At 32.7% G+C, this 27,058-nt stretch overlaps 1 protein-coding gene across 2 annotated transcripts; it reads left to right on the forward strand.

Annotated features, from left to right (window-relative positions):
* Positions 1 to 352: 352 nt before the first annotated feature.
* LOC132733003 (N-acetylneuraminate 9-O-acetyltransferase-like) lies at positions 353 to 26,287 on the forward strand. 2 transcript variants are annotated; one of them, XM_060719563.1, is made up of 22 exons: positions 353 to 498; positions 3,523 to 3,619; positions 4,798 to 4,984; positions 5,451 to 5,561; positions 5,864 to 5,915; positions 6,976 to 7,047; positions 7,714 to 7,804; positions 8,683 to 8,794; positions 10,782 to 10,906; positions 11,341 to 11,411; positions 12,587 to 12,719; positions 13,286 to 13,394; positions 14,191 to 14,280; positions 14,983 to 15,102; positions 17,199 to 17,264; positions 19,511 to 19,667; positions 20,214 to 20,293; positions 21,303 to 21,407; positions 22,556 to 22,696; positions 23,634 to 23,711; positions 24,891 to 24,983; positions 25,751 to 26,287. In XM_060719563.1, exons 1-22 carry the CDS (start codon positions 369 to 371, stop codon positions 26,000 to 26,002), a joined length of 2,472 nt encoding a protein of 823 aa, XP_060575546.1. In that variant the 5' UTR covers positions 353 to 368; the 3' UTR covers positions 26,003 to 26,287. The 2 variants fall into 2 exon arrangements, with proteins under 2 accessions (XP_060575546.1, XP_060575547.1); XM_060719564.1 differs by lacking the exon at positions 17,199 to 17,264.
* Positions 26,288 to 27,058: the final 771 nt, after the last annotated feature.

The following is a 27,058-nucleotide window of genomic DNA, read 5'->3' on the forward strand; positions in this document are numbered from 1 at the left end:
AATGGATTTATCTAAAGCACGTGACTGCTTACCATATGGCTTAATAGTTCTTAAACTTAAGGCTTATGAGTTACTGTTTCATATCATACAACCTACGTATAATTTTGCTGATGTTTGCCTAATAGAAGTCTACTGTAGTTTACGAATTTTATTTAATTTTTTTTTTCAAAAATTTAGTTTCGTCTTTATGCTTATACAGCATAAAAATGTTTAATGTTAATTTTGAACTCTTTAACTAACTTTTCATTACTTGGTATAACATTCTAAAAAATGATAATATGCGTATAAATACATATTTAAAAAATAATTGAATTGGTGTTTAAAACTCTTTGTGTTGGTTAGGAATATTTAGGTTCATATGGATAAAAATGGCTGACAAATCCAGTTCCTCAACTCATGAAATTACGTACTATTTAAACGTTGAAAATGCAAAAGTACTTGCCTTTTTGATGGTATCTGGATTTGTAGTTTATCATGGGTTTATTCATATTAAATACAGTAAGTATGTCCGGTTGTGGAAATGTAAATATTTGTAGCAGCCGAGGTCAGTGGGTGGGGAACCTGGATACCAGAAATCTGTTGTAACCTGCAGAAAGCATTTGAAGCAAACTGATGTTTTGATTTATAAAATTGACATGTTCTTAAAGTACATAAGGCTAGTGGTATGACCACTAGATTTCAGTATCATTATTATTCAATGTCACTTTAATTCATTGAAAAAATATCATTACACACACTTATTTTCTGTCAGATTATAGAATTGTCAGTTGTTTGCATGAATGACAGACTATCCCCTTACTAGTTCTAGTCCTAATTATAATACCTATACATAACCTATTTCATATTTATCATTTATTAATCTGATATTTTTCATGTTACGTTAGGTCTTAACAGGTCTTTGCCAAAATGTGTAGCAAACAATTTGACATTAGACATTGATTTAGATCTAATGCATTTAAAGCCATAAAAATCCCTGCTCTGGTAGGGAGAATTTTGTAGGCTTGTTTATCAGATGAACTAACCATCACTCATGCAGAGGGCTTAATTTAGCTGATGTAAACAAACACTATAGCAGACGATAACAATTGTTATTGCTGATCAGCTCCCTTCCCAAACAGATGCCTTGAGTAATATTTCAAGCTTCTACAGGAAAGTTTAACACTGCCACATGTATTTCTTTACAATCTGCAGTTCATGACCCCATTTACTCCGCCCCAGGATTTTCAAATTTTTGACAGTTAACTGATTATTTTTTTCACAAAGTACATTAAAGTGAATTTTTCATGAAATTTTCTCTGCCATTTTATTTCAAATATTGCAAAGAAGGTATACAAAAAGTTTTTAGGCAAAATACTTTTTGGTTATTTCACTATTTTAAAAAAGGGCTGTTAGATATGAAGCATGTCAAAAATACCATGAAAACCTGCCCCAACGCCATCTAGTGGCTTAAATAGTCAAGTTGCAGGTTTAAACAATTAAGACAGCATGATTGTATTTACATTAATTTTGACCTATTTATGAACAAAACTAAAAGATAAATATCTTTTAACAAAATAATTGAACTGTCACGTCCGAAAAATCATTATTAAATCCTCTCATTTAATTAAATTCCTTGTACAGCCGGTAAACAAATGGCTGCCATACAGTGCGCGAAACCCGATTGGCTAATTCAAATGCAAGGGTTTTAAATGAGTCAGAAGTTTCTAACGGAATATTTTTTTAACAAAATAGTTGCCCTTGCACCATCAAGGTGTTTGAATATATTTTTTCGTTTTGTTTGGAATCAATCTGTAAAGCACTTTGCTTAACCAGTATGGCCGATAGGCATACATGCCATAATTTTTAGACTCATTTCTGGGACACTTCATTTGGAGGTAGGGCATTGATCAGCAAACGTATTTTTTTTTAATTTACATAGTGGCATACAACCTATATTACCTGTATTTACAACTTGCAAATTTAATGACACTATAAACAAAAGACAGAATGTCAATAATTATTAGCAGTTTTTCTATCTTTTTTAAGTATTTAGGCATCGTTAATTCAATCAGTTACAGAATAGAATAAAGCTACATGTATGTAAAGTAATGACAATTAGCCATGTCGTTTACCTGAAACATTCGCTGAATCTTGTAGATTTCATCACCTCATATTTAGCGGTAATTTTCATGATGTTTGACCACTAATAACTGCCTTCAGGCGGATTAAATTTATACTGGCCCGTTGTTAATTACAGTGTATGACACCTTCGCTCAGAAAGCCACAGGTGGTAAACAATTAATCTTTTAATTGATCAAAATTATTGCCGATAATTGTTTGTTGGAAAGGGCAGGTAGATATACCAATCAAAGGATTAGTGCCACCATTGCAATGCTGTTAGGGGATAATTGTTCGTTATTAGCGTTCTAGACTAGTTTATAAAAACTTGACAATAAAATTATATAAAAATGTAAAATTTCCCGCTTCAAAGTAGATAATTTTAGAAAAAAATTTACTGGGACATTATTCATCTCCGGACACCTCCGAGACAGACAACTTATTTCCGGGACTGTCCCGGACATCCGGGACGTTATGGCATGTATGCATTGCTGATAGGCAAAAAAGATTGATATTTATATTTTATTTTTGATTGATAAGTACATTGTTTGAGAGTTTTTGTTAATGAATGAGCATGAAATTGAAAGAAAAGAAGATAAGCTTTTGAATAAAGTTGAAAGACAAGACAATAGACAATTTTTTTATTTTTTTTTAAATGCTATGTGTTTATGAGCAATAACTATTAGACGTCAGGCTTGACCGACATAAAACTATAACAAGCCTGTAACGTCTTATATATTGGACTATACTAGTTCCTGCCTTACTATTTCCTAAACCAGACAGTTCTTTCCCAAACTGTTTGGTATCCTGACAGTTCTCTTCAAAATTTGAAGGAGGAAGCGTCAAGGGAGGAATTGGTAAGGGGGAGAAGAGTCTTGCTGCCATTTTTATAAATACCATATCAGAACTTTGTTTTTGTAATGGAATAATCATGTTGGAATGAAAAAAAAAATTAATATGAATAAGGCAAAGCCTCAAAGCAAGCTCTTTGACAGAAATATGGTAACAAGACACTACACACCCAGACACTTCACCCCTCATGACACTTAATTAATTCACCCCCCAAAATTTTGCAGTACTTCCGGCGATAGTTAAAACTGTTTTCAAAACCAACACTATCTAGCAGGTACTTCTGTTACTGTCGGGCCGGCTCTTTATGCTCACTATTATTTTGCTGTGTATTCTAAGCAATTGACATGGTTACCTGTATCTACTTTTTTTTTACAAAACAAGTTTTGTATTGCTTCATAGTCATACTGAAATTAATTTTTTCGTAACAGGCTCATACGAAATAAACAACAGTCAGTCTGATTTATTATTAAAAATCTCTCTCTTTTTCTATATATAAAAGAACTATAATACTAAAACCAGCAACAACAAAAAAAATCAACAATGAACTTACATAATATGTCATGTATTTTATAGGTAATGACTCGTGTAAGTGGTTGCTTAGCGATGGGAGATTTCCAGGATATGGTGTGTGGCAACCATATGGTTGTATGACCCACAAATACAACAAAGAGTAAGTAATAGCATTCTGTGTATAGAATAGATGCTTTGAATCAATGTATTGTCATAATATTTTGTCCCTGTAGTACAACTTTTGCAGAGCAACACCATTTGGGTTGCAAAAAATATTCTGGGTTTCTGGCAGAAAGGTGTTGCTCTAAAGGGATTAAATATATTGTAAAGTCGTACTTTTAAAATAATTGAAACAGTAGTTGAAAAAAAAAATAGCTCTTGAGGTGGCCGCTCCACCGCCAAAGGTGCACTGTAGTTAGAAAAATATTTTGTTTTCTTGTATTATGTAAAGTCCTGTGATCTAAAATAGAAAAAAACTAGTTGCATTATTGTTTTTTTATAAGCATATTTTGAAATTATTACATTTGTTACATCTAATCTTGCATTAAAGTTTTCACTGTAAACTATTGCAAAATATACGCAACTAACAGTATTGTTCATTAGAAGAATTTGAAATAGATTGTTAGTTCTCCCGACATTAAACAGTAAACTGTGCAACTCAAAAGTAAGTTTTGTATGTAAAATTATCATTATTCCATGTCTACTACCTTATTATGTCTATTTCAATATTAAATCTATTACATGACTTTTGTACATGTATAGCAAGTAATGCAAAGATCCCGATATGACCCTAGCTTGTCTGATTTGAAATTTCAGACAGATATGTAGGGGTTTAATACAATAAGAATTTCACCACAACGTGTTTAATAACAAAAGAGCGTATATCAGAGATTTTTTTCAGGATTTTGGGAACACGACCCATACCCATGGAATTGGGAATTTCAGCTGTGTTTTGTTTAGAATTGGGAAAAATGCATGACTGAAATTTTGCAGTGATAAAATGGATGCAATCACATACTGTCTATGATGGCATCTTCAAAGATTTAAGAACTATTACATTGAAGAAGTCCTTATTTGCAAAGATTTTATAATTCTTATTCAATATTTTTATTTTGTAACTTTCAATTGGGAATTTTTTCCTGTGGATTGGGAAAATAATGTACTATTTTCAATTGTGAATATGACCCAAAAACGGCTATTAAATAAGCCAAAAAAAATCCCTGTATAATATGTCAATGTTTGTTACATAGATTGTGGTTAAATTCTATTGTTACTTTATATTAAAAGTCATACTAGGGATCTATAAATTCTATGATAAAATTTGAATTTAATTAACAGGGATTCCCGTATGTGTATGCATTACATATCGTACTGGGGCGGTTATAACCACATCACGTTTCTCGGAGATTCCAGGATTAGACAACTCTATTTCGATTTTGTGAATCTGCTCAGTAAAGAACCTGTGGACAAGTACAAATCCCATGGAGATCTTCATTTTAATGATAAACACATAAATGCAAGAGTGGTAAGGTTTAGATATAATTATATGTAAATGTATGTCTATATTGTTTAGCTGAAAGAAATTCATATATATTGCTCCATTTGAGTGGACAAAGTTTCAACTTACAAATGTATCATACTTTCAGAAAAAATGTTAAGTCATATAAAAATTGGCATTGAAATTTACCAGCAGTTCAGACTAGTAATGCAGCTTTCACAAGTCCAAGAGAAAATCCACTAGTTTTAGAGATTAGAACGTTTTGTTTTTGTCTCTCTATCTCTCTGATGGTCTCTGTCCCTTTGACATAACATATGCATATTATAGGCTAGAGTTTTCATGGTTAACACATTATACATCTGTGGAAATTTCGCCACCATTTTTGGTACTTACCTTAAATTTTGAGTATAAATAGAGGTGAGAAAAGAAACTTAAGTTTTGTTGATTTTTCTCTCACTTCTTATTTGATGCTTTTATCTATTTTGTATTGTAGGATTTTATTTGGATGCCTTTTGTCAATACTGATATGTACAAGATGTACAAGTCATGGATGTTGAATGGACCAAGGGACCGGCCAAATCTCATTGTAACAGGAAGTGCTACAGTAAGTCATTTGTTTATTAAAACTTAAAACTAATATGACAAATCTGTACCGAAGAGCTGTCATCGATAACAAAAAAATTGATGTTGATGTAGCATCCATAATTTTCTGTTATTTGCTAATCAATACAGATTTGAAAAAAGTCATCTTTGGACGTCAGCTGATCTTTAGATCCCTGCAGATATCCTTTAAAAAATAAAGTGAGACATTGCTGACATCTTCTTTAACCCAGAATCTTACTAATAGCAAATTTAGTGAAAAATGGTTAAAATGGAAAGGTTATAATGGTGTGTTTTTATTTTCAGTGGATAATAAAAGAATTTAATGCCAGCAAAGATGCTTTGAAAAATTTTGAAGGTGAGTGATATGAATTTTATATTTTTAATTTACCATGTACATGCATGTTTTACCCTTTTGCTGTTTAAGCAACAACAGCGACATTTTGTTTAGCATGATTGGATACATAAAAGGCATTTTGACACACAAATGTGAAACATGACAGTGTTTGAAATTAGCAGTAGTCCGATAGCCCCTGACTACTAAATTACCCAATGCTACCAACTTTTCACAGTAACAAGCTAGGCTACTGTATTTTCAGAGGCAATATAAACAACTGTTTTGAACAAAAGAATCGTGCTAGTGAAATGATTTTTGAAATAGTGAATATTCCAATCTGGCAGTCCAACCAGCCTAGTGGATTCATTTCCGAATTTCTTACACTGACATGAAATGGAGCAATTCATATAAGAAAATTTTTCTGAGAAGGATAAATTTATGTTAATGTGTTCTGTAACCCTTAAGTTTTTTGCATAGTATAAAAATTAATCAAGATTGTAAGTTAAATCGACTATTGGAAGAATAGGGAGAGCTATTGTACTACCCTTGGTGTGGGCATCACACTTTGGTTAAGTTTTTGTGTGCAAGTTGGTATCTCAAAAAGTACTGAAGAGAAAGGGTTGAAACTTCACACACTTATTTTAGGAGCATTTTAATTGCTTTTAAAACTGAGTGATTCATTTGAAGTTGAAAAAGACAATGTAATAGATAAATGTTATATGATTGTGTATCATGTATTGAATATAAACACTTCTCATGTTTTAAACTTGTAATCTGTAGCATTTTACAAAGGCCTTCTCAATATGAAATTTTATTAAAGAAATGTGTCCAATTGTCAGAAACTAAGTAAGGCGTCCGTCTCAGCTTGATACCAAATTTATATTGCATATAAAACCTGTTGTTATTTAGGAGGAAAACATAGACTAAACAGTATGTAAATATGATATGGTCTTTGCCAGAAAATGATCAAGCTCAACTTAAGAGGGTTTATGCGAAGTGTGGGGCGAAGTGTGGGGTAAGATAACACTAATCATGATATGTGAGTATACATTACTTTATGACATTAATTTTTATCTTTCAGCAAATCTGACATACATTGTACCTTATTTTGAGAAAATGAAGGAATCAACAGACATTATATGGGCACTTCAAGGTATTTAAGTTATTCATGAGGTTTTTTCATATATATGAATATAGTCTTTGATTTTATGCATGGATGAAGAAAAGAAAAAATAACTGCATGGGTGCAAGTTTTCAGGCATATACCTGAAGCTCAGGTTTTTTGTGACAAATTTCATCATGTTTTACTATTAGATTATGTAAGAAAATGATTGTGAATTACAGTTTTCAGTTTTTTTTCCAAATTTTCAACTCGCACCCATGGAATTTATTTATGTATTTTAAGCTAGTAATAGAAAAGAAACTGTTCTATCCTACTGCTCATGCATCTCTGTAACACTTTGACTAAGATTCAATCAACTACTAAAAATATTTGGTTCCCATAATGTCTTTGGTATCATTATTTGAGTTTGTTATCCGAGACCCATGATTAATGACTTTGACATGAATTATGACCCTTTGTAAACTTTTGGTTAAAGTTTTGCATGCATAACCAGTTTTCAAAACTACTTGAGGTGTTCACTTTATACAGCAATCATGTCTTAATTGTAGGTCAGTTTCCAAGGGACATGGATATGTCATGTATTGCACAGAATTATTAGAAAGTTTATTACTTTGGTGGAAAATTGAATTTTTGGCATTGGATGTGCATGTATATTTTTTTTTTTTTTAAAATCATTGGTTAAATTTATATTTTCAGATCCAGTTGTAGAGAAAAGACTGAATGCAAATCGTACAATGATCACTAATGAACAGATTGATCATTATAACAAAGTGGCGCTGGAAGTTTTGTAAGTATAAAACATAAGTTTTTAGCTTGGCTATTCTAAGAATAGAGAGAGCTATGTAACTCAAGCGGACATCAGCATCACAGTGGTTAAGTTTTTTTTGCATGCTGTTGGGCGTCTCAAAATCTTCTGAAAAGAATAGATTGAAACTTCACATTCTTATTTGAGAACATAATAGGAGGTCACTATCCAAGGCAAGTAACTAACACTAATAAGGATTTTGACAGAATTATGGCCCTTTTTGAACTTAGAAAATTCTACATTATCCAGGTTTTTGTTATACTTTCAAGCACTGAGAATAGTCAAGCATACTGTCCTTATGACAGCTCTTGTGAATTAGGTTTAGAATGAAAGGTTGGAGTATTTTAGAATGTTTCTTTTCAATTGAGCTTTAGTGTTTTAGGTGCCAATTCCTAAATGATTCTAATTCTAATTTATAGATGGTAACTCAAAAGTTATTTGAAGACTATGATTGAAATTTTGTTTTATAATTGAATCTGTGAGAAGTGAAGTCTTCACTAATCAAGTTTATTTTTCTTTATATTGCCACTCTACTTGTGTGGGTTTGATTCACACATGCGAAGTGAAACATGTATATGTTGGATTTACTATTTGGAAGTTAAGCATGTGCGGATTGGATTGATTAATGAGAAGTTAAACATTTTGATTAAATAATTTAAATTGTCAGTGATCGATAATTCTTCCTGGGTTACCTATTTGTGCATGAATTGATAAGAGTGAGTTTACCTCCACGAATCCACCAAAAAATATTTTTGATTAGATTGCATAAAAACTTATTACCAAAGGTTAAACCTTAACCATACTAAAACCAAAAAGATAATTTAAATGCCGACATACAGAGTTTTGCTTTTGTTTTATAGTGCAAAGTTGCAGAGTTCAGCGAAAATTTGGAGCTCATCACGTTTAGTGGCTCAGGGTATGAAAAAAGAGTTGGTGGATGGAATCCATCTTTCTTCAGCTGCTCTACAACTGGTAAGGAAAATTCACATTTACCCATAGTCTGCTGGAACCAGTCAATGAATTTGATATTTTGAATTTACTAGCCCGAATTCCAGTTTTGAATTTATTCTACTATATATGTAACTAAATCTTCTTAAAATTTACACTGGCCCAAACTAATTTTCACTGGCCATGAGCCACCGGGCCAGTGCTAAATTCGATGACTCTGGAACTGATAGTGATAAGCCTTGGCCACCAGTATAGAGCCAGGCCAGCCTGCACATTTGTGCAGTCTGACCGGCTTTATACTGTTGGTAGCTAAATTTTTGTATTTTGATATTGAAATCCATTAATTTTTCAAATTGACTTATAAAAATTCAGAACAAAGGTAATCTATACCAGAAATTCAACTGGTTATGGGTAAATAATTGTTAAAAAAGGAAAAAATTGTGATATGAATTGAAGCTTGGCTTCTAAATATAGGGAGTACAATTGTCTCACCCCCTGAGTTGACATCACCCTAAGGTTAAGTTTTTACATGCAAATAAAGATCTTGGAAACGATGTTGGAACTTCATACACTTTTTTATACGCCCGTTTGAAAAACGGGACGTATTATGGGAACGCCCCTGGCGGGCGGGCGGACGGCGTCCAATTTTGTCCGGAGCATATCTCCTACATATATGGAGGGATTTTAATGAAACTTCATACAAATGTTCACCACCATGAGGAGCAGTGTCGCGCACATGAACCAGGTCAAAGGTCAAGGTCACACTTAGAGCTCATTGAAAAATGCTTGTCCGGAGCAAAACTTCCACATGTATAGAGGGATTTCAATATTACTTGGCACAAATGTTCACCATTGTGAGGCGGAGTGTCGCGCGCAAGATTCAGGTCCTTGCGGCCAAGGTCAAGGTCACACATAGAGGTCAAAGTTCAGATAAAAATATGAAGATGTGTATATGGACCATTTAGTCATCATTTATTGAGGGATTGTAACACAAATGGTCATTATCAAGACTATGGCTGTGATACATATAATTTAGGTCAATATATACAAGGTCAAGGTCACTAAAGATGATGAAATATCCAGATTTTGTTGGGAGCATATCTCCTACATGTATGGAAGAATTTTTATAATACTTTATGGAAATGTTCACCACCATGATATGTATTGCTCCATGCATGATCCAGGTCAAAGGTCAAGGTCACACTTAGAGCTCATTGAAAAACGCTTGTCCAGAGCAAAACTTCTACATTCATAGGTGGATTTCAATATAACTTGGCACAAATGTTCACCATTGTGAGGCTGAGTGTCGCACGCAAAATTCAGATCCCTGCGACCAAAGTCAAGGTTACACATAGAGGTCAAAGTTCAGATAAAAATTTGAAGATGTGTATATGGACCATTTAGTCATCATTTATTGATGGATTGTAGCACAAATGGTAACTATCATAACTACAGGTGTGACACATATAATTTAGGTTAATATTTGCAAGGTCAAGGTCACTGGAGATGATTAAATATCCAGATGTTGTCCAGAGCATATTTTCTACATGCATGGAGGAATTTTAATGTTACTTTATAGAATTGTTCACCACCATGAGACGTAGTGCCCTGCACATGAACCAAGTCTCTAGGTCAAAGGTGAAGGTCACAGTTAGAGCTCATAGAAAAACGCTTGTCTGGAGCAAAACTTCTACATGCATAGAGGGATTTCAATATAATTTGGCACAAATGTTCATCATTGTGAGGCTGAGTGCCGTGCATAAAATTCAGGTCCCTGCGACCAAGGTCAAGGTCACACATCCTGTGCATATCTTCCCTACTGATTTGTTTTAAGGTTCATTTAACAACACAGTGCCAAGAATAAAAACTTGCTTGCTAGATAACACTTATCCATAATGCCCCCATCTCCATCTAAAGCTTTCGTAAACGGGCGTATTTTGTGACTATGGCACCCTTGTTCATACATAGGGTGTACAAATAATAATGAACATGTATATTTGACTTTTTTTAGGATGTACAGATGTTAATGAACATGTACTGTAACAATCAGATGAATCATAATGATGGTACATGTTGTAGTAATCCAGAACCAACCACCACTCTACAGATTATAGTGGCCGCTTTCTTCCTTGTCTGGTATGTATATATCCTACCATACCTTGACTATATCATACACGTTTAGTAAAAATATTTTTCTATTCAAGTAATCAATGGCATAAATGAATTAATGATATTTTTTTTTAATGAGATACATGTACTAAATTTAATCAGTGAGATATATATTATGTTACTATGTTGATAGGAAAATCTTTATCCATTTCTTTGAAATTGAATGAATGTTAAAAGTTTATATTCCATGCAAAGATAGAGAAAATTGATCAGTTTTATTTCATTACATCAATTATATTTCAGTATGATATCAGTTTTATTTCATTACATCAATTTTATTTCAGTATGATAACAGTTTTACAGTATGATACCAGTTTTATTTCATTACATCAACTTTATTTCATGATATCAGTTTTATTTCATTACATTAACTTTATTTCATGATATCAATTTTATTTCAGTATGATATCAATGTTTGCTCTGCTGATATATAGGAGGAGAATGAGAAGAAATGGTGTTAAAATAAGAACAGGTTTGCTTAAGTTTATATATATCTCTAAGTAAACAAGAAAAGGATATAGAACAACATGTCTAACATATATCTTTGTAGGTGTTGTTGTTTGATGTGTGGCATCTGTTATAATTCAAAATGTAAATAGAACTGGCAGTATGCATTCAATTTGAATCACAATGTTCAAACATAAGCAGACATACATGTATTTGGTTAAGATGTTTTTCCGTCAAGTAGTTATGTTTGATTGTTTTATCATATGAAAGGAAGTTATCCAGCTAGCTGGGGTGTCTGCGGCAAAGTGGTTAAGGTCTCGGACTTCAAACCACTTGTCACTCACTGCTGTAAGTTTGAATCGCACCAGGGACTTTTGATTCTTTTATTACATGAAAGGAAGTTATCCGCTAGCTGGTTAGTTAATTGTTCTACTCAGATGTGTGCTATTACCTGAAATAATGCACAAAAGAACACCTTAGGTCTTTCTCCATCAGAAACCATAATAATTGGTAGGAGTAACTTCAATTACTTGGGAAAGGAAAATTGACTTGAAACATTTGCATGACAATAGAAAGTGGGAGCAAATAAAGAAAGTTTAAGTGATGTACAGTAGATATTTGGAAGTGACTTTTGGGAAGTGGAATTGACTTAGAAAGTGGGAGTGACATTAGAAAGTCTGAGTTTCTTTAGAAAGTGTGAGTAACTTGGGAAAGTGGGATTGACTTAAGAAAGTGGGAGTGTTTTGGGAAAGTGGGAATGACTTAAGAAAGTGGGAGTGTTTTGGGAAAGTGGGAATGACTTAAGAAAGTAGGAGTGTTTTGGGAAAGTGGGAATGACTTAAGAAAGTGGGAGTGTTTTGGGAAAGTGGGAATGACTTAAGAAAGTTGGAGTGTTTTGGGAAAGTGGGAATGACTTAAGAAAGTGTGAGTGTTTTGTGAAAGTGGGATTGACTTAAGAAAACTGGAGTGTTTTGGGAAAGTAGGAATGTCTTAAGAAAGTGGGAATGTTTTGGGAAAGTGGGAATGTCTTAAGAAAGTTGGAGTGTTTAGAGAAAGTGGGAATGTCTTAAGAAAGTAGGAGTGTTTTTGGAAAGTGGAAGTGACTTAAGAAGTGGGAGTGTCTCAAGAAAGTGGGAGTGTCTGAGGAAAGTGGGCATGATCTAATAAAATATATGTATATTGAAATCAATTAAATTGTAGAAAATGGTCAGAGAAATGGAGGAAGTAATGGTATAGAGCAACCTGTAACAGAACACTCACAGTCACTTTATGAAGTGTTGTCTTCATTGTCTAAACTGGGAATCATCATGGCGTACTTCTACCTATGTGATAGGTAAGCATAGTATATATAATGTACATTTCTTACTGTTGAACAAATAGTCGAGCTATTAAGTTTGCTGTGGCGTTAGACATTGTTGTTGTTGCCGTGTAAAAATTTTAATGTAGCCAATTATTCAAACATTTTACAAGTTGTCCATATGAAATTTGGAATACTTGCTTATCATGCTAAATTGCAATTGTCAAATAAGAATCATAATTCTGAAAGCAATATTTTTTAACCTAAGAAATTTTAACAGACAAGCGTTAAACACCACACACGGTGCTATTGATTTTCTTAAAATTGAAAATTCTTATCTAAGTTAATAGAACAAATGATAGCGCTTGATAATTACTATAATTCCATTTAGTTTTCAAATTTTCAATATATTTGCAATTTTGAAAAAGGAGTCTGACTGCAAGAAGTTGGAGTAATAAAAAGAAGGTAGGAGTGACTGAAAGAAAGTAGGAGATATGTAAGGAAAGTGGGAGTGACTTATAGTGGGAGTAGATAAAAAATTTGTGATCAGGAACCTTGGGCAGCTTTGTAGATACAATGGTTGTTTTATTCATATTTTTCAGGACAAATTTCTTTATGAAGGAGAACAAGTATTACACACATGTGAATTTCTTTTTACCGTTTGCCTATGTGATGATTCTGGGCTTTTTCTTCAATGAAAGTACAGATAAGGTAGGCCTTTCTTATTATGCCATCAGTGTATTTAGTCAACCCAATCTGCACATTGTGGACTTCTTACTAGTCTATGCTGTTGGCTACTCAGTAAAAGTATACCCTTAAAATCTAATAATAAGCCTGTCACAAAAATAAACATGTCTTGAAAATAAACATGTCTCAGAAAGTAAGCCACTATTCTCTGACAGTCAAGATTAACTTGTAAGATAGCCAGTGTGAAAATTCAATTTGTCACAGGGTGAGAGAAATTTGCAGCCTGACCGGGACTCAAACCCAGGAACTTCAGAATACAGTTCCTCACTTCTACAGACTGAGCTATCTGGCTTCTCCCCTAAATAGTGAACAGTTCTGAACCGTGACAAAGATTATCAGATACACCTTATGTAAACATCTAAAATAAAATACCTCCCTTGAAAAAAAAGTAGTCACAATACCACTTTGTTTACATTTTGCTACCTTTATGACAAAATATTTCACATTCATCGCTATTTTCTTCAGATGATAAGTATGTCACATGTTCTTAAAGTATCGTTGCAACATTACAAAACACATATTTGCCTTTTATATGCATACTGACAAAAAAATATTTTATTTCTAAAGCTTAATGTACCTTTAAATTTGTTCCAGGGCAGTAAATGTTTTTAGTCAGTTCAGTTAAAACTTACAACTCTCATTTGTTTGGAGCATATATTCACCTATATCCCAATTAATGATATATTACATGATATATACATGTACATATATCATGATATATAGAAGATATATCAGGAAGCTGTTGTTGTTGTTGTTTCAGAATGAAATTTTACATCGTGACCAGACAGATGAGTGGAAAGGTTGGATGCAGTTAGTAATACTCATTTACCATATTACAGGTGCTAGTAAAGTAAGTAATTAATACTCATTTACCATATTACAGGTGCTAGTAAAGTAAGTAAACTCAGGTGATTAGTTTCTGGTAAGGTAGATTACACATTACTTCTGATGACTGTAATACTGATTTGTCTGGCAACTCTAGGCTCTCACCAGACTCTTGAACTTTTGAAATTTTGTTAAAAAAAGCTTTTGCCAGTGTTTAAAAATATCAGCCATAGTCATTCAGATATTTGCAATATTGCCAGTGTTTAAATGTATTAACGAAAGCTATTTAGATGTTGCCTGTGTTTAAATATCAATGATGGTATATTTTGATATTGCCAGTGTTTTAGCATATCAGCCATAGAAATTCAGATATTACAAGTGTAACAATGTATTATCAGTTGCATTATAGATGCTGTAAGTGTTTCAACAGTGGCATTAATTCAATATTACCAGTGTTTTAGCACATTAATCAAAGTTATTATTGCCAGTGTTTCAGCATATCAACAAAGAAATTATTGCCAGTGTTTCAGTATATCATCAAAAGTAATTATTGCCTTTGCTTTAGCTTATCAACAAACGCATTTCAAGAAAAGGTATTATTGCCAGTGTTTTAGCAATATTCAACAAAAGTTATTATTGCCAGTGTTTTAGCTTATCAACAGAAGCAATAATTGCCAGAGTCAGCATATCGGCTTTTTTCTAAAAAAAAATGATATTCTATTTTTAGATACTTCCTATCTACATGCATATAAGAGTGTTAGTGTCGTGTTACTTGTTCCTGACAGGGTACGGACATTTTACGTACTTCTGGAAGAAGGGGGACTATGATCTGTTCAGATACTGCCAGGTAAGCTGTGGGTTAAACTGTTTGGTTGTTGTACCTTTTTTTTTCATTGTAGATCTTGGCATGGGTCAATGATTTTAATATGTTTGTCTGGAAAATTGGAGCGGTCGTCTTTATGATTTAAGTAGTATAAATAGTAAATTCATCACACAACATTCCTTGTGTACAAATAGCTTAATTTTTCTACAATAATATTACATTGACGCTATGCTGTCGAAAAAGGTTAAATAGGTCTAACAAAAAAAAAACATGATACAAAATTATATTAAGAACCTTAAAACATATGCATTTCATTTAAATTAAAAAATCTTGTAATAATAGGAATGTCATATTTGTTGTATTTCACTTTAGATTTTTTTAGACTTATCCAAGAAAATGTAAATAAGCTTGCCGAGACTTTGATTTAGTTATTTGAACGAATAATTGAACATACCACAGCTAAGACATCTTTAATTCTCGTTTAATCCATCTATTTAGAAAGAGATACATATATGAATTCCAGCTAAATTTTCCAGGCAAACTAATTTAGGAGAGGTTAATGTTTAGTTTTAGTCTTTTAGATTTTACCCTCTGTTTACCAATTAAATTAGGTTTTTGGGGGTGGGAATGACATGATGTAGATTTGCCCGTGTCTGTCACTGTTGCCCTTAGGAAAACTGGGGGGGGGGGACCCGTCCCCTGGGGAAAAATTTTTTGTTTATTTTAAATCACACAAATTGCAAATGTGCACCAACTTTGTTTTTGCTGACTCTTTCCTTTTTTTTTGGTCGGGGAAGACTCGGGTCCCCCCGTCTAGAAATTATTTCAGGAGAGAGCAGGCATCTGAATAGAATCATCTATTATTCATTATCTAGCTCAATTCACTATCTTCATACAGTAAACCACGCATATAATGATATTCTGAGGACCGCCAAATTTATGTTGTTATATCAGGATATTGTTATGTCCGACCGAGAGGCAACCAGTTTGAAAACAAGAGTTGGGACTGAGGCAACATTATAGGCGATATCGTTGAAAGTGGAGTTTACTGTATATAGATGAAAGAATTCTAAGTTCCTTTTAAATTTCAAATCATCGGCTTTGAGGGACAAGTGATTTGAAATCGGCAACCTAAACGACTCAACATTTCAATGTGGTTTTTTTTTATGTACAGTTTATAATTCAGCATCATAGAAAGCTTTGAGTGAAATACGGCTTTTAAAATGTGATTTTTCAAAAAATAGTCCATCCGTATTTGTTTTTCAACATTCATCTAATCTTCCATGAAAGTTTCATCATTTGTTGGTCTCAAAATGTACGCTGTAAAATGTTTTATGTCCTTGTTAAAGTCTTGGTCCCATTTACAGACTTTAGCCTTTAAAATGAAAACTGAAAAGTTTATGAAATAATATTTATGGCTTAAATTAAAATATAAGATTTTTTTTAATTGTTTACTTTACAGGAGTATAACTTGAGTTTAAAATAAATTTATTTATTGAACAGGGGCACAGGTAGGCAAATGAATTGTTCATAGAAAGGGGCATAGAGTTAGGCAAATGATATTATAATGTCTATGGAATAGGCTCACAGTTAGGGTAATAAAGGGAAATGAGGTTGTCTAATAGGCATAGAGTTAGGCAAAATGAATTATGGAATCAGTTAGTGAAATTAAGGGGAAATGGAGTTGTTTATGGAATATGCCTCTGCCAGTATGGAATTGTTTTTATAGCAATTTTACACAGTAATCTGGTATTTGTTTACCTAGGCTAGTTACTCAAATAAAGTTGATTACAGTATGGATTCATAAATAGGCAAGTAAATTTGTTTATAGTAAAAAAAAAATAAAGTTATGCATGCAGTTATTCTAACAAAGTTGTTTACAGTAAGGCAATGGAAGTTGTTAACAGTTAGGCAGTGGAAGTTGTTTACAGTTAGGCAGTGGAAGTAGATTAAAGTTAGTAAGTTAGGAAGAAGTTTACAATTAGGCAGTAAGGAAGTTGTTTACAGGGCAGTTAGGAAGCTGTTAACAGTTAGACAGTTAGAAAGTCGTATACAGTTAGGCAGATAGGAAGTTCAAGTTAGGCGTCTCTCAGATTTTTTTATTGTGTTACATCTTTCAGAAGGGTTGCAGTGTATTGCCCATATACTGGCATTTGAGGCAGAACTCTTTACGAAGATTGCTCGAAGTAAGTCTGCATTATGTGATCTTGCTCATGTAGAAGCTGTTTTCTTTAGAAGTATACAACACCTAGATGATAATGATCAAATTCATATTGATCTAGCTCGTATAGAAGCTGTTTTCTTCAATTATCAAACACTTTTGTGAGATTTACTTAATATATACAGTGGTTTTCTTTATTGTAAAAAGAAACATAAAAAAAAAGATAGGCAAAGAGAATGGCATATTAAAAAAAAAATGTGAATAAAAATTATGATATACATTTAATGTTAAAAGAGCCCTGGTTTCTTTATTCTTAACTGATTAAATATTTTCATTATTGTTTAGACTTGTTAACAAACAGTTTCGTAAATGAGAATTTTAACATTTTATTTCTTTTCATCATGTGTTCTTCTTAAATATCTAACTGTCGTAGTTATATATAATTACCCACCTTCACATACCTAGATTCCTTAGTGTAGTTTTGTTTGTTTGTTTTGTGTTATTTTTTCACATATTTCATTCAAAGCTTTCTATGTACAAAATGTATAACCAATAGAAATGATGTTTTCTAATTTGGGTAATCTGACCCCTCAAATATGGTTATTATAACTTTAGTTTATCTTCCAGTAAATATGTTGGGGGTCATTGCTTTGTTAGTATCAATTTTGCAAATTGTGTTGATTTATATTTTAACAGAGATTCTAATTTGACAAAATATATTATACAGTATCTTTTAGACCATTTGTTTGGTGATTATTTATTGGAAATCTTGGCTTAAGAGAAAAATACGCTTTATTTTCAGGAAATTAGTAACTAGTTTTGGTGACTTTACGCTAACAAAATTCTTAATATCTTTTTGCTTATTTGCTTGATTTTGGTAACAAAAAAAATTCGCCATATGACCTTTTCTGTGTTTGTGTGACATAAATTCCAACCAAGAAAAAAAGTATTGGAAATCTTGCATAGTGTAAAGCATAGACCATCAGTGAATGGTGACTGATTTGTGTGTCATGTACAGTTTTATTTTATTAGAGAGGGTAAAAATGTTCTAAATAACTCAAAGTGACTTAAAAATTGTTATGTTTACTTGTTTCTCAGACAGATAATTCAGACTGACTAGACAGACAGTCAATTACTTCAAAATGTAATTGATTACATTACAATTACACATTACATTTATATCATTATATCTCTGATTACAATTATGTATGATTTATTTGCACTAATATTGAAATTACCAAATTATTGAATTACAATTAAATTACAATTACTTTTACAATGTAATCAAGGTAACATTTAGATAAGATAAAAGATTTATGTATAGGCAAAGGAATAATTAGATACAGATAAAAAAGGAAACAAAGGTACTTTATATAATTGTTGAAAGCTTTTTATAAAGACAAAATAATAATTATACACTAAAAATATGCAACAAATGTATGTCATTGATGACAACATTTTGCGATTTTGCCATGAAAAACAGTCCATGACATAAATCAGCCACTATTTCAATAAAATGTAATTTTATGCAAAAAACAAATAAAAAATTGTTATTTTTTATGATGTTACATTATACATATATGGTGCTTACAGGTCTGAGTGGTTAAAGTTAGCAACTGAAAATCACTTGCCACTCTACTACCTAGGTGTGAATCCTGTCAGTGACTTTGGATTATTTCATGTAAGGAAGCTATCCAGATAGCTTACAAAATGTCTTGTGTTTCTTCTCAGGTACCCAATCATGTCTGAATTTCATTCTGTGATTAATGTATTACATGATAAGTTTTGAGATTAATTTGGTTTGTGATAAATCATTCTTTAATTTAAACATTTTGTGATGAACTTGTTTAGATTGTGATAAAATTGTTACCAAGATTTATTTGTTTTGTGATTAAATCATCTTATCAGATGACATTTTTTAAACGACTCCACTGAGGTTTTTATGACATGACAGGACTGGAAATAATTTTCAGGATTTTTATAGAATTTCATATTAATCTATACCAATCATTTGTGTGCAAAATTCGCTAACTTTGTTTTACCAGAATAATCCCTTTTTAGGTGGAATTATATATTTTTATGCTTTTTGACTTAATTACAAAACTATTTATCATGTAATAAATTATTCACAGAACAAAAATTTATCACAAAATTAATCACAAAACTCACTGAACAAATAATTAAAACCAAATTCATTTTAAAAACATGAAAGGCATGACATAAATGTATCAAGATAGAAATAAAAACCCAAACCACTTCTTGTATTTTCAGGTGATGTTTAGATTAAATCTGTTAGTCGTAACGTTGTGTTTTGTGATGAATCGACCCTACCAGTTCTACTATTTTGTGCCTCTAGTCTCGTTCTGGTTTATGGTTATTTATATCACCATGGCAATATGGCCGAGGGTCTGCGAGAAACACGCTGAAGGTAAGTACGTGTATTAGTTTACACAAATTTATGTTAGTTTGATTGTGATGGAAGCTATAAGCTTATTGAAATATCCTCGAATCTGTTCCTCGAAACTAACCAGTACTGAGCAAAGAATGTAAAGTTTCTAGCTCAAGGAAATAACAGCTTGCCCTCGCACCGGATTTGAACCCACAAAGCCAGCAATCCTTAGATAACTAGTCCCACGCGTTAACCACTTGGCAATGCTGCCACATAAGTTTTTGATTCCCCCAGCCATACCATTTGTACATTTTCAGTTTGGAGCTAATAATATGGATAGCTTTGTTTATATATGGAACTGTTTAAACGGGTCATTATAAACCTATATTAAAGACAACCTGCAAGTAAAGACCACCCTGTAAATAAAGTCCACTCTTTCACAAACCTTCATTGATATAAAAATAAAGTAAACTCCGAATAAAGACCACTTGTCTATAAAGGCCATGTATGATCTCTCCTTTGGATGGCCTTTATTCACAGGTTGACTGTAATATCATATTAACATCAATTTTTTTTTAATTTCAGAGAGAACTAGGGCATATTTTTTCATGGTGATCAAGTTCATTCTACTAGTCACAGTTATAAGCTTGTTCTATATGTCAGAGGTAAGGTTTTGATGACCAGTCAACATATTCATTTTACATTATGGTAGAGTGACTATGTCCTGAAAAGTCTGATAAAAAATAGAGTAGGTGGGACAGTCATTGCAACAAGCAATGTTATATACCTAGATGTTCAAAACCACCAGCTAAATTGGCATAAATGGTGGCTTTGAGAAATCCAAGATGGCCGTTTTTAATACTGAATTCAATTTTTAGGCAGTAGACCAACTTTCTTGAAGGAAATCTAATGTGATTCAAAAGCTTGAAAACATAAAATTTGAAAATCATAAACAGATCAAGTAGGGCAATTAAAAATGAAAGATATGCAAAAGAAAATAAAGAAGTATACTCAGAACTACAATAGAAATGCACTTTCTTGTAATTTTTAGCCCGATTTGAGTTAAAACATTAAAACGCTTTTCAATTTTGGGTCATTTTCACATATAATGTAAATATTTTGGGAAAATATAGTGAATGACCTGAACTTTTGCATATAAGTTATTAGGTTATACCTACACATCAAATGGCACTTACAAATTTGGAAAAATATTTCCAGTCCCTTCATGTCAAAAAAACCTTGGTGTATTCCCCTGTATTTGAGTTGCTATAAAAAATGTTATGTTTAAGTCATTTATCACATACCTGTGCCGCTTTTGCGTCTCTGTAAAAATAGTATTGCACGGGCGTACATATATTTGACATGACATCATTTTCATTATATAAATGAAGCATTAAGAGGCGCTAAATGTTAGCATTGTACTATAAGCGCCCCAATGAAAAACGGTTCTATTTCACTTCTTTATTTTTGGTATATGATAAGTAGAATATTAAATTGGTGTAATTAAGTTCATTACTAAATTAATTGATTTCGATGAATTTACTAATATTATGATAGCCAGAGGCCCACATAATATAATTTTATTCAACTTTTTCAATAAATTCTGTATTAAACTTACATTCGTTCAATATCCTCTATTTATGACTGCTGTAAACTAGCATGTATCAATTTCAGGTGTTCTTTGAGAAGATATTTTTGATGCGACCATTAAAACCATTGTTTGTTACGTCAGATGACTCTATACATGAATGGAGATTCAGATGGCAGTTAGACCGTTACGTAAGTAAATTATTTCCTATTATTATGTTACTTATCTATGCCTTTAATCGTGTAGTTAAACCTATATAAATAAAAATGGTCTTAACTTGCTTTTTATGATCCAGAAGTGAGGCATATTAAAATTGCACTATCTGTCCGTCCATGGGTCCCCACTGACTCAACATTCATGTTTGGACTGTAACTTTATCATGCATTGAGGGTTTTTAAAATAACTTAGCCCAAATGTCTACCACACTAAGACAATGTATTATGTCAAAGAACCACATTCCTACCTCAAATGTCAAGGTCTCGCTTACAGTTTGTAGGTTCACATTCTCACATTTAGAGTTCAGTTGTACACACATTTGTGTCCAAACTGTAACTTTGTCATGCATTGTAGGAGTTTAAAATAACTTTGTACAAATTTCTACCACATCAAGATGACATGTCGCATTGTTGCTTCTAAGGCCCATGTCACTACCTAAAAGGTCACAGTCATACTTAAATGTTAAAAGTACACCACTTACACAACAAATTGTGGCCGGACTGTAACCTTGTCATTCAATGAACTTAGCACAAATGTCTTACCACGTCATGGTGATGTATTGGGGTAATGACCCATGTTCCTACCTCAACGGTCAAGGTCACACTTAAGTTTGAAGGTTCTCATTCTCACAATTAGAGTTTGAAGGTACACAATTGTGTCCGGACTTGACATGCATTGAAGGATTTTAAAATAACTTGATAATGAATTTATAATTATGCATAATCTCTTTCTATGATTTGGATGAAAATTAATTCTTAAATCAACAGCAGCTGTGAATACAAATAATGTAAAGGTAGAGATTTGCCAATGAAAATTATTGTAACAGACATGTAGTATTATTAGTTTAGTTGTTTCTTTTTACTGAGGAGGCCCCTGTGCCTGAGTAGTAAGGTCTCCAACTTAAATGTCTTGCTCCTCTTAGCTGTGAGTTCGAACCCTATCATGGACTTCGGATTCTTTCATGTGAGGAAACTATCCGGATTACTGACGAAATATCATTGTTCAACTCTGGTGCCTGCTCATGCCTGAAATACTACACAAAGTAAAGCTGTAAAGTTGCCATATGACCTTTACAATGTTGATTTTACTTAATATCCAAACAAACAAATTTCTTCTATTGCAGAGTGTTGTGTACGGAATGTTATTTGCTTTTGGCTACCTCATATTGAAGCGTTACAAAATTATTCAAGATATTGATAATAGAAATCTCTTCTCTACGGGAATATCCTGGATGTACACGCTGCTCGGTCTAATTGGATTAGGGGTAAGTTCTAGTGCTATCTACGAAGGGTACACAGTAAGGTTGACCAATCCGAGTTTGAATCTAGGGTTTATCATGTTTTTCCTTGATAAAGATAGGTTTGGTCACTTTCTTTCACTGAGCATAGCGGTCGGAAGGCTTAGGGGATTGCCCATGTCATGATGTCCCTCTGTAGACTGACTAAACAGTTGACTATGGGGGCATGCATGTCCTTTGAACAAATTTTTAGTTTTAAAGCGGCTTTCAGCTGTTAGTTATTTTTGGAAAAACAATTTTGTGCTACTGTAAACTAAGTATTTCAGTAATTTTATCTTGGAAAAATAAATCATATCATTGTTAAGCTTCAAAAAAGCGTCTTAAGTGCTATTTATAACATGTCAGTGATGTTTGTTTCTAAAAATAGAGGAATGGGAAACCAATTTAAATATAGAAAGCAGACTGGTAGGTTAGAGGTATCGAGGGTTTTCCTTATTGTTTATGTATCTTATCATCAGCATGTTTCATTTTTCGGCTTAATTCTTTTGATTTGACAATTATATGAAGCGATTTATCAAAAAATAACACACATGTATCTAACCTTTAGAAAAGCAGCTGCTGAAGGCCGCTTTAAAATGATTTATGTGGAAAAATTGTCAGTTACTTATGGAAAAACTGGTTAGTACTGGAATTGAAACGATAAACATGCAGATAAACATGCGCAAACCAGATGTTATCAGACTGAACCTAATAATCTTAACTAATAAAGAATCTAATTTTTATGATATAAAAAAATAATTTTGTTATAATCAACATAAAAAACAAAACATTTGACATAAAAAACAAAACATTTAATATTGTGTTATCGTTGCATGATTTAGCTAGTGGTATTTTGGCAATAACATTTGTGATGACTCAGGGCGAGGAAAAATGTGATCTAATGAAATCCTTTGTTTCTTTTTAGAGTTACGCTGCCTTCTCGTGTTTGTGTAGAAATAAACAAGAGTGTAATGATGTACATTCATACATCATGTTTATCCCTGTAAGTATATTTACCGTCATAGTACAGGATGCCTCCTTGCCAGAGTGATTAATTAATGACACTGACTTTTAGCTTACTATCTATGAGTGTTGTGGCCATTGAATTGTTGTTTGCATATTTAAATCTTATGGAAAAAATGTGTTTTTTGTCGATACTTACATTCTGATATCTGACCTTATTTAGCTCCTAAATATACAGGGGCAACAGAGGGGTCTTCCTCCACCAGTAAAGCTGGAAAGTCACCATATGACCTATACTTTGTTGTTGCAACGTAAAGCTCAACCAACAAGTGAACAGCCAAAAAAAATGTATAAAGCCAGGCCAGCTGACACATCCACATAGTCTGACCAGGCTTCATGCTTCAGGTACAGTGTAACTTCTGAAAACCGAACACCTATGGGACTAGCCAAAAAGTTCGGAAATTTGAAGTTACCGGAATTCAGAAGTTCGGAATAATTAGTAGACACACTAAACATCAATTGTTTAAGAAAGTCAAAGTTTATACCTATATTAAATATCTTTGTAATCTATAACTGAATTTGTTGATGCAATAGCATAATGTTAATTATCACAATTTATCCTCTAGTATATTTCATGTAGTACCAGCTATTAACCTTTAATCTTTGTTTTTAATCCCATTATACTTCTCAGTCTTTAAATTCACACTTCACCATAATCAAGTGTTTGACATGCTTGACAGGTTGTGATTCTAATAGGTGTCAAGATAAATGGTTGAAATTGATAATTGGAAGATACTGAGATTTTGAAGATTTTACAATCATGAGTATTATATGTTCCTTCACATCTTTTCATTTCCAGATTTTGGAAGTAAATTTTCATTAATATAACTCAATTTTTTCTAGAAAATCGTTCAGAATTCAGAATTTAGAAGTTCCATAATTCAGAGGTTTTTATTATATAGAAAACAGAAGAAGAAATTTTGGGACCCTGTAAAATGTTCAGATTTCAGAAGTTTCCGGATTTTAGAAGTTTCGGAATTCGGAAGTTACACTGTAGTTCAAATTTTTGTACCTGAATGTTAAAATCCCTCCAACTCGAAATGAACTGTTCCAAACTCAAACCAGAGAGATCCAGTTCACAAGTTCAGCAGGTTATGGATTAGACCATATAACAGTAAATGTCAACTTTTTATATCTTAATATTTGTTTCTGTTTTCAGATTGTCTCATTTATACTTGTTAGAAATATTCATGGAGGAATTAGAACACGTTATAGCTCATTCTTTGCTTGGTTCGGTAGAATTTCATTAGAGGTAAGTAGGAGGTAAAGTGGGCAAATGCGCACTAATTTAGTTGAACCCTTGACAGGCTTGTTATCTTAAACAGGCTTGTCTATCCTTTGGTCTATACTAAGCTATTTATCACATTTTTTGTAAAAATTTTAAAATAAGTTCTTACTGAATAAAAGAATAGGAAATTGTGAAGACCATGATCAAACAGTACAGATATGCCAGTTGACCTTGGTCTGCACTGGCTGCATGTGTAGATTGTTGCTGCCAGCCAGGCTAAGCATTGAACCTATTGATTTTAGCTAAGATATGAAGAAAGCTTAGTAGGGTTTTAACCCCATGAAACCTTGGTTGAGTGGCAGACATTTAAACCACTAGGCAACCCTGCACATCTGTGCTTGTCAGACATGCTTCTTAATAGAATGTTTATCAATAATTAATGATATTGAATGTTTATCAGTAATTAATGGTATAGAATGTTTATCATTGATTTACGGAATATAATGTTTATCAGTTGTTTACGAAATAGAATGTTTATCAATAATTAATGGTATAGAATGTTTATCATTGATTTACGGAATAGAATGTTTATCAGTTGTTTACAAAATAGAATGTTTATCAATAATTAATGGTATAGAATCTTTATCAATTATTTACGGAATATAATGTTTATCAATTATTTATGGAATAGAAGGTATATAAATGATTTATTGTCTTGAATGATTATACATGCATCTTAGAATTAACTTATCAATGGCTTATCTTCTAACATGTGTTATATATATTTTCAGTTATTTATTTCCCAGTACCATATCTGGTTAGCTGCCGACACCCACGGTGTTCTTGTGATGATACCTAGCTACCCCGTATTAAATGTGATAATCACGAGCTTTATATTCATCTGTGTAAGCCACGAAATTTCAAACATTACGATTGTGTTGACTAAATACGCCGTACCAAATGAATGGAAAGCTTTACTTAGAAACATAATAATAATTGGACTTGTGTTAGTTCCCCTTTGTATATCACGAGGAGTTATCTGAGATCTATTTTTAGAAACGTGAAGGGTTAGCTTTTAGATAAGACAATGCGGCGAATTTTTCAATGAATTTCCCGTTCATTGTTGATGGCAGAGGAATTTGTGATATGTTATAGGTAAATTTAAATGTTGTTTAAGGAATATGCAATGTTTGGAGTTAAAAACCAGGATCTTGCCATAACCAATTTATAAAAACCATGAACCTAGTGAATTAAGTTCTAAATACTAAGTAAAAGTGTTTTTAGATTATGTCAATTTCATTTAAAAAAAGGTAAAATCTGTGGAGGCGTAACAGAGATTGTAAATTAACAAAAGATACTGAACAAAGAGTTTTTTGAAGGTGTAAATACACTGTTTCTAAGATATTTAAAAACTCCTATTCCAATCTGATTGTATCAATTTAAGATAATTGACTATAGAAATATGCTGACTAATGTTCAGCTTTAAAAACAACAGTCCTGCTGTAAGAACAATAGTGACTGAAAAAATGCAAAGCTGTGCTCCAAGAACAATATTGGCCGTAACTGTGACAACAACAATATTGGTCGTATTGTGCTCCAAGAACAATATTGGCTGTATTGTGCTCCAAGAACAATATTGGCCATATTGTGCTCCAAGAACAATATTGGTCGTATTGTGCTCCAAGAACAATAGCAGCCGTATTGTGCTCCAAGAACAATATTGGCCGTATTGTGCTCCAAGAATAATATTGGCCATATTGTGCTCCAAGAACAATATTGTCTGTACTGTGCTCCAAGCATAATATTAGCCGTATTGTGCTACAAGAACAATATTGTCTGTACTGTGCTCCAAGCATAATATTGGCCGTATTGTGCTACAATAACAATATTGGCCGTATTGTGCTCCAAGAACAATATTGGCCGTATTGTGCTCCAAGAACAATATTGGTCGTATTGTACTCCAAGAACAATCTGGGCCGTAAATATGTGACAAGTTGTACTGCAGAGACCATATAAGCTGTAACTGTGACAGGTCATGCTGAGGACAATATTGACCTTTATTATGTGACAAACCATGTTATATGGACAATATTGGCTGT

Source organism: Ruditapes philippinarum, unplaced genomic scaffold, assembly GCF_026571515.1.
Source record: "Ruditapes philippinarum isolate M1 unplaced genomic scaffold, ASM2657151v2 ctg2344_1_1_1_1, whole genome shotgun sequence".
Taxonomy (NCBI): Eukaryota; Metazoa; Mollusca; class Bivalvia; order Venerida; family Veneridae; genus Ruditapes; species Ruditapes philippinarum.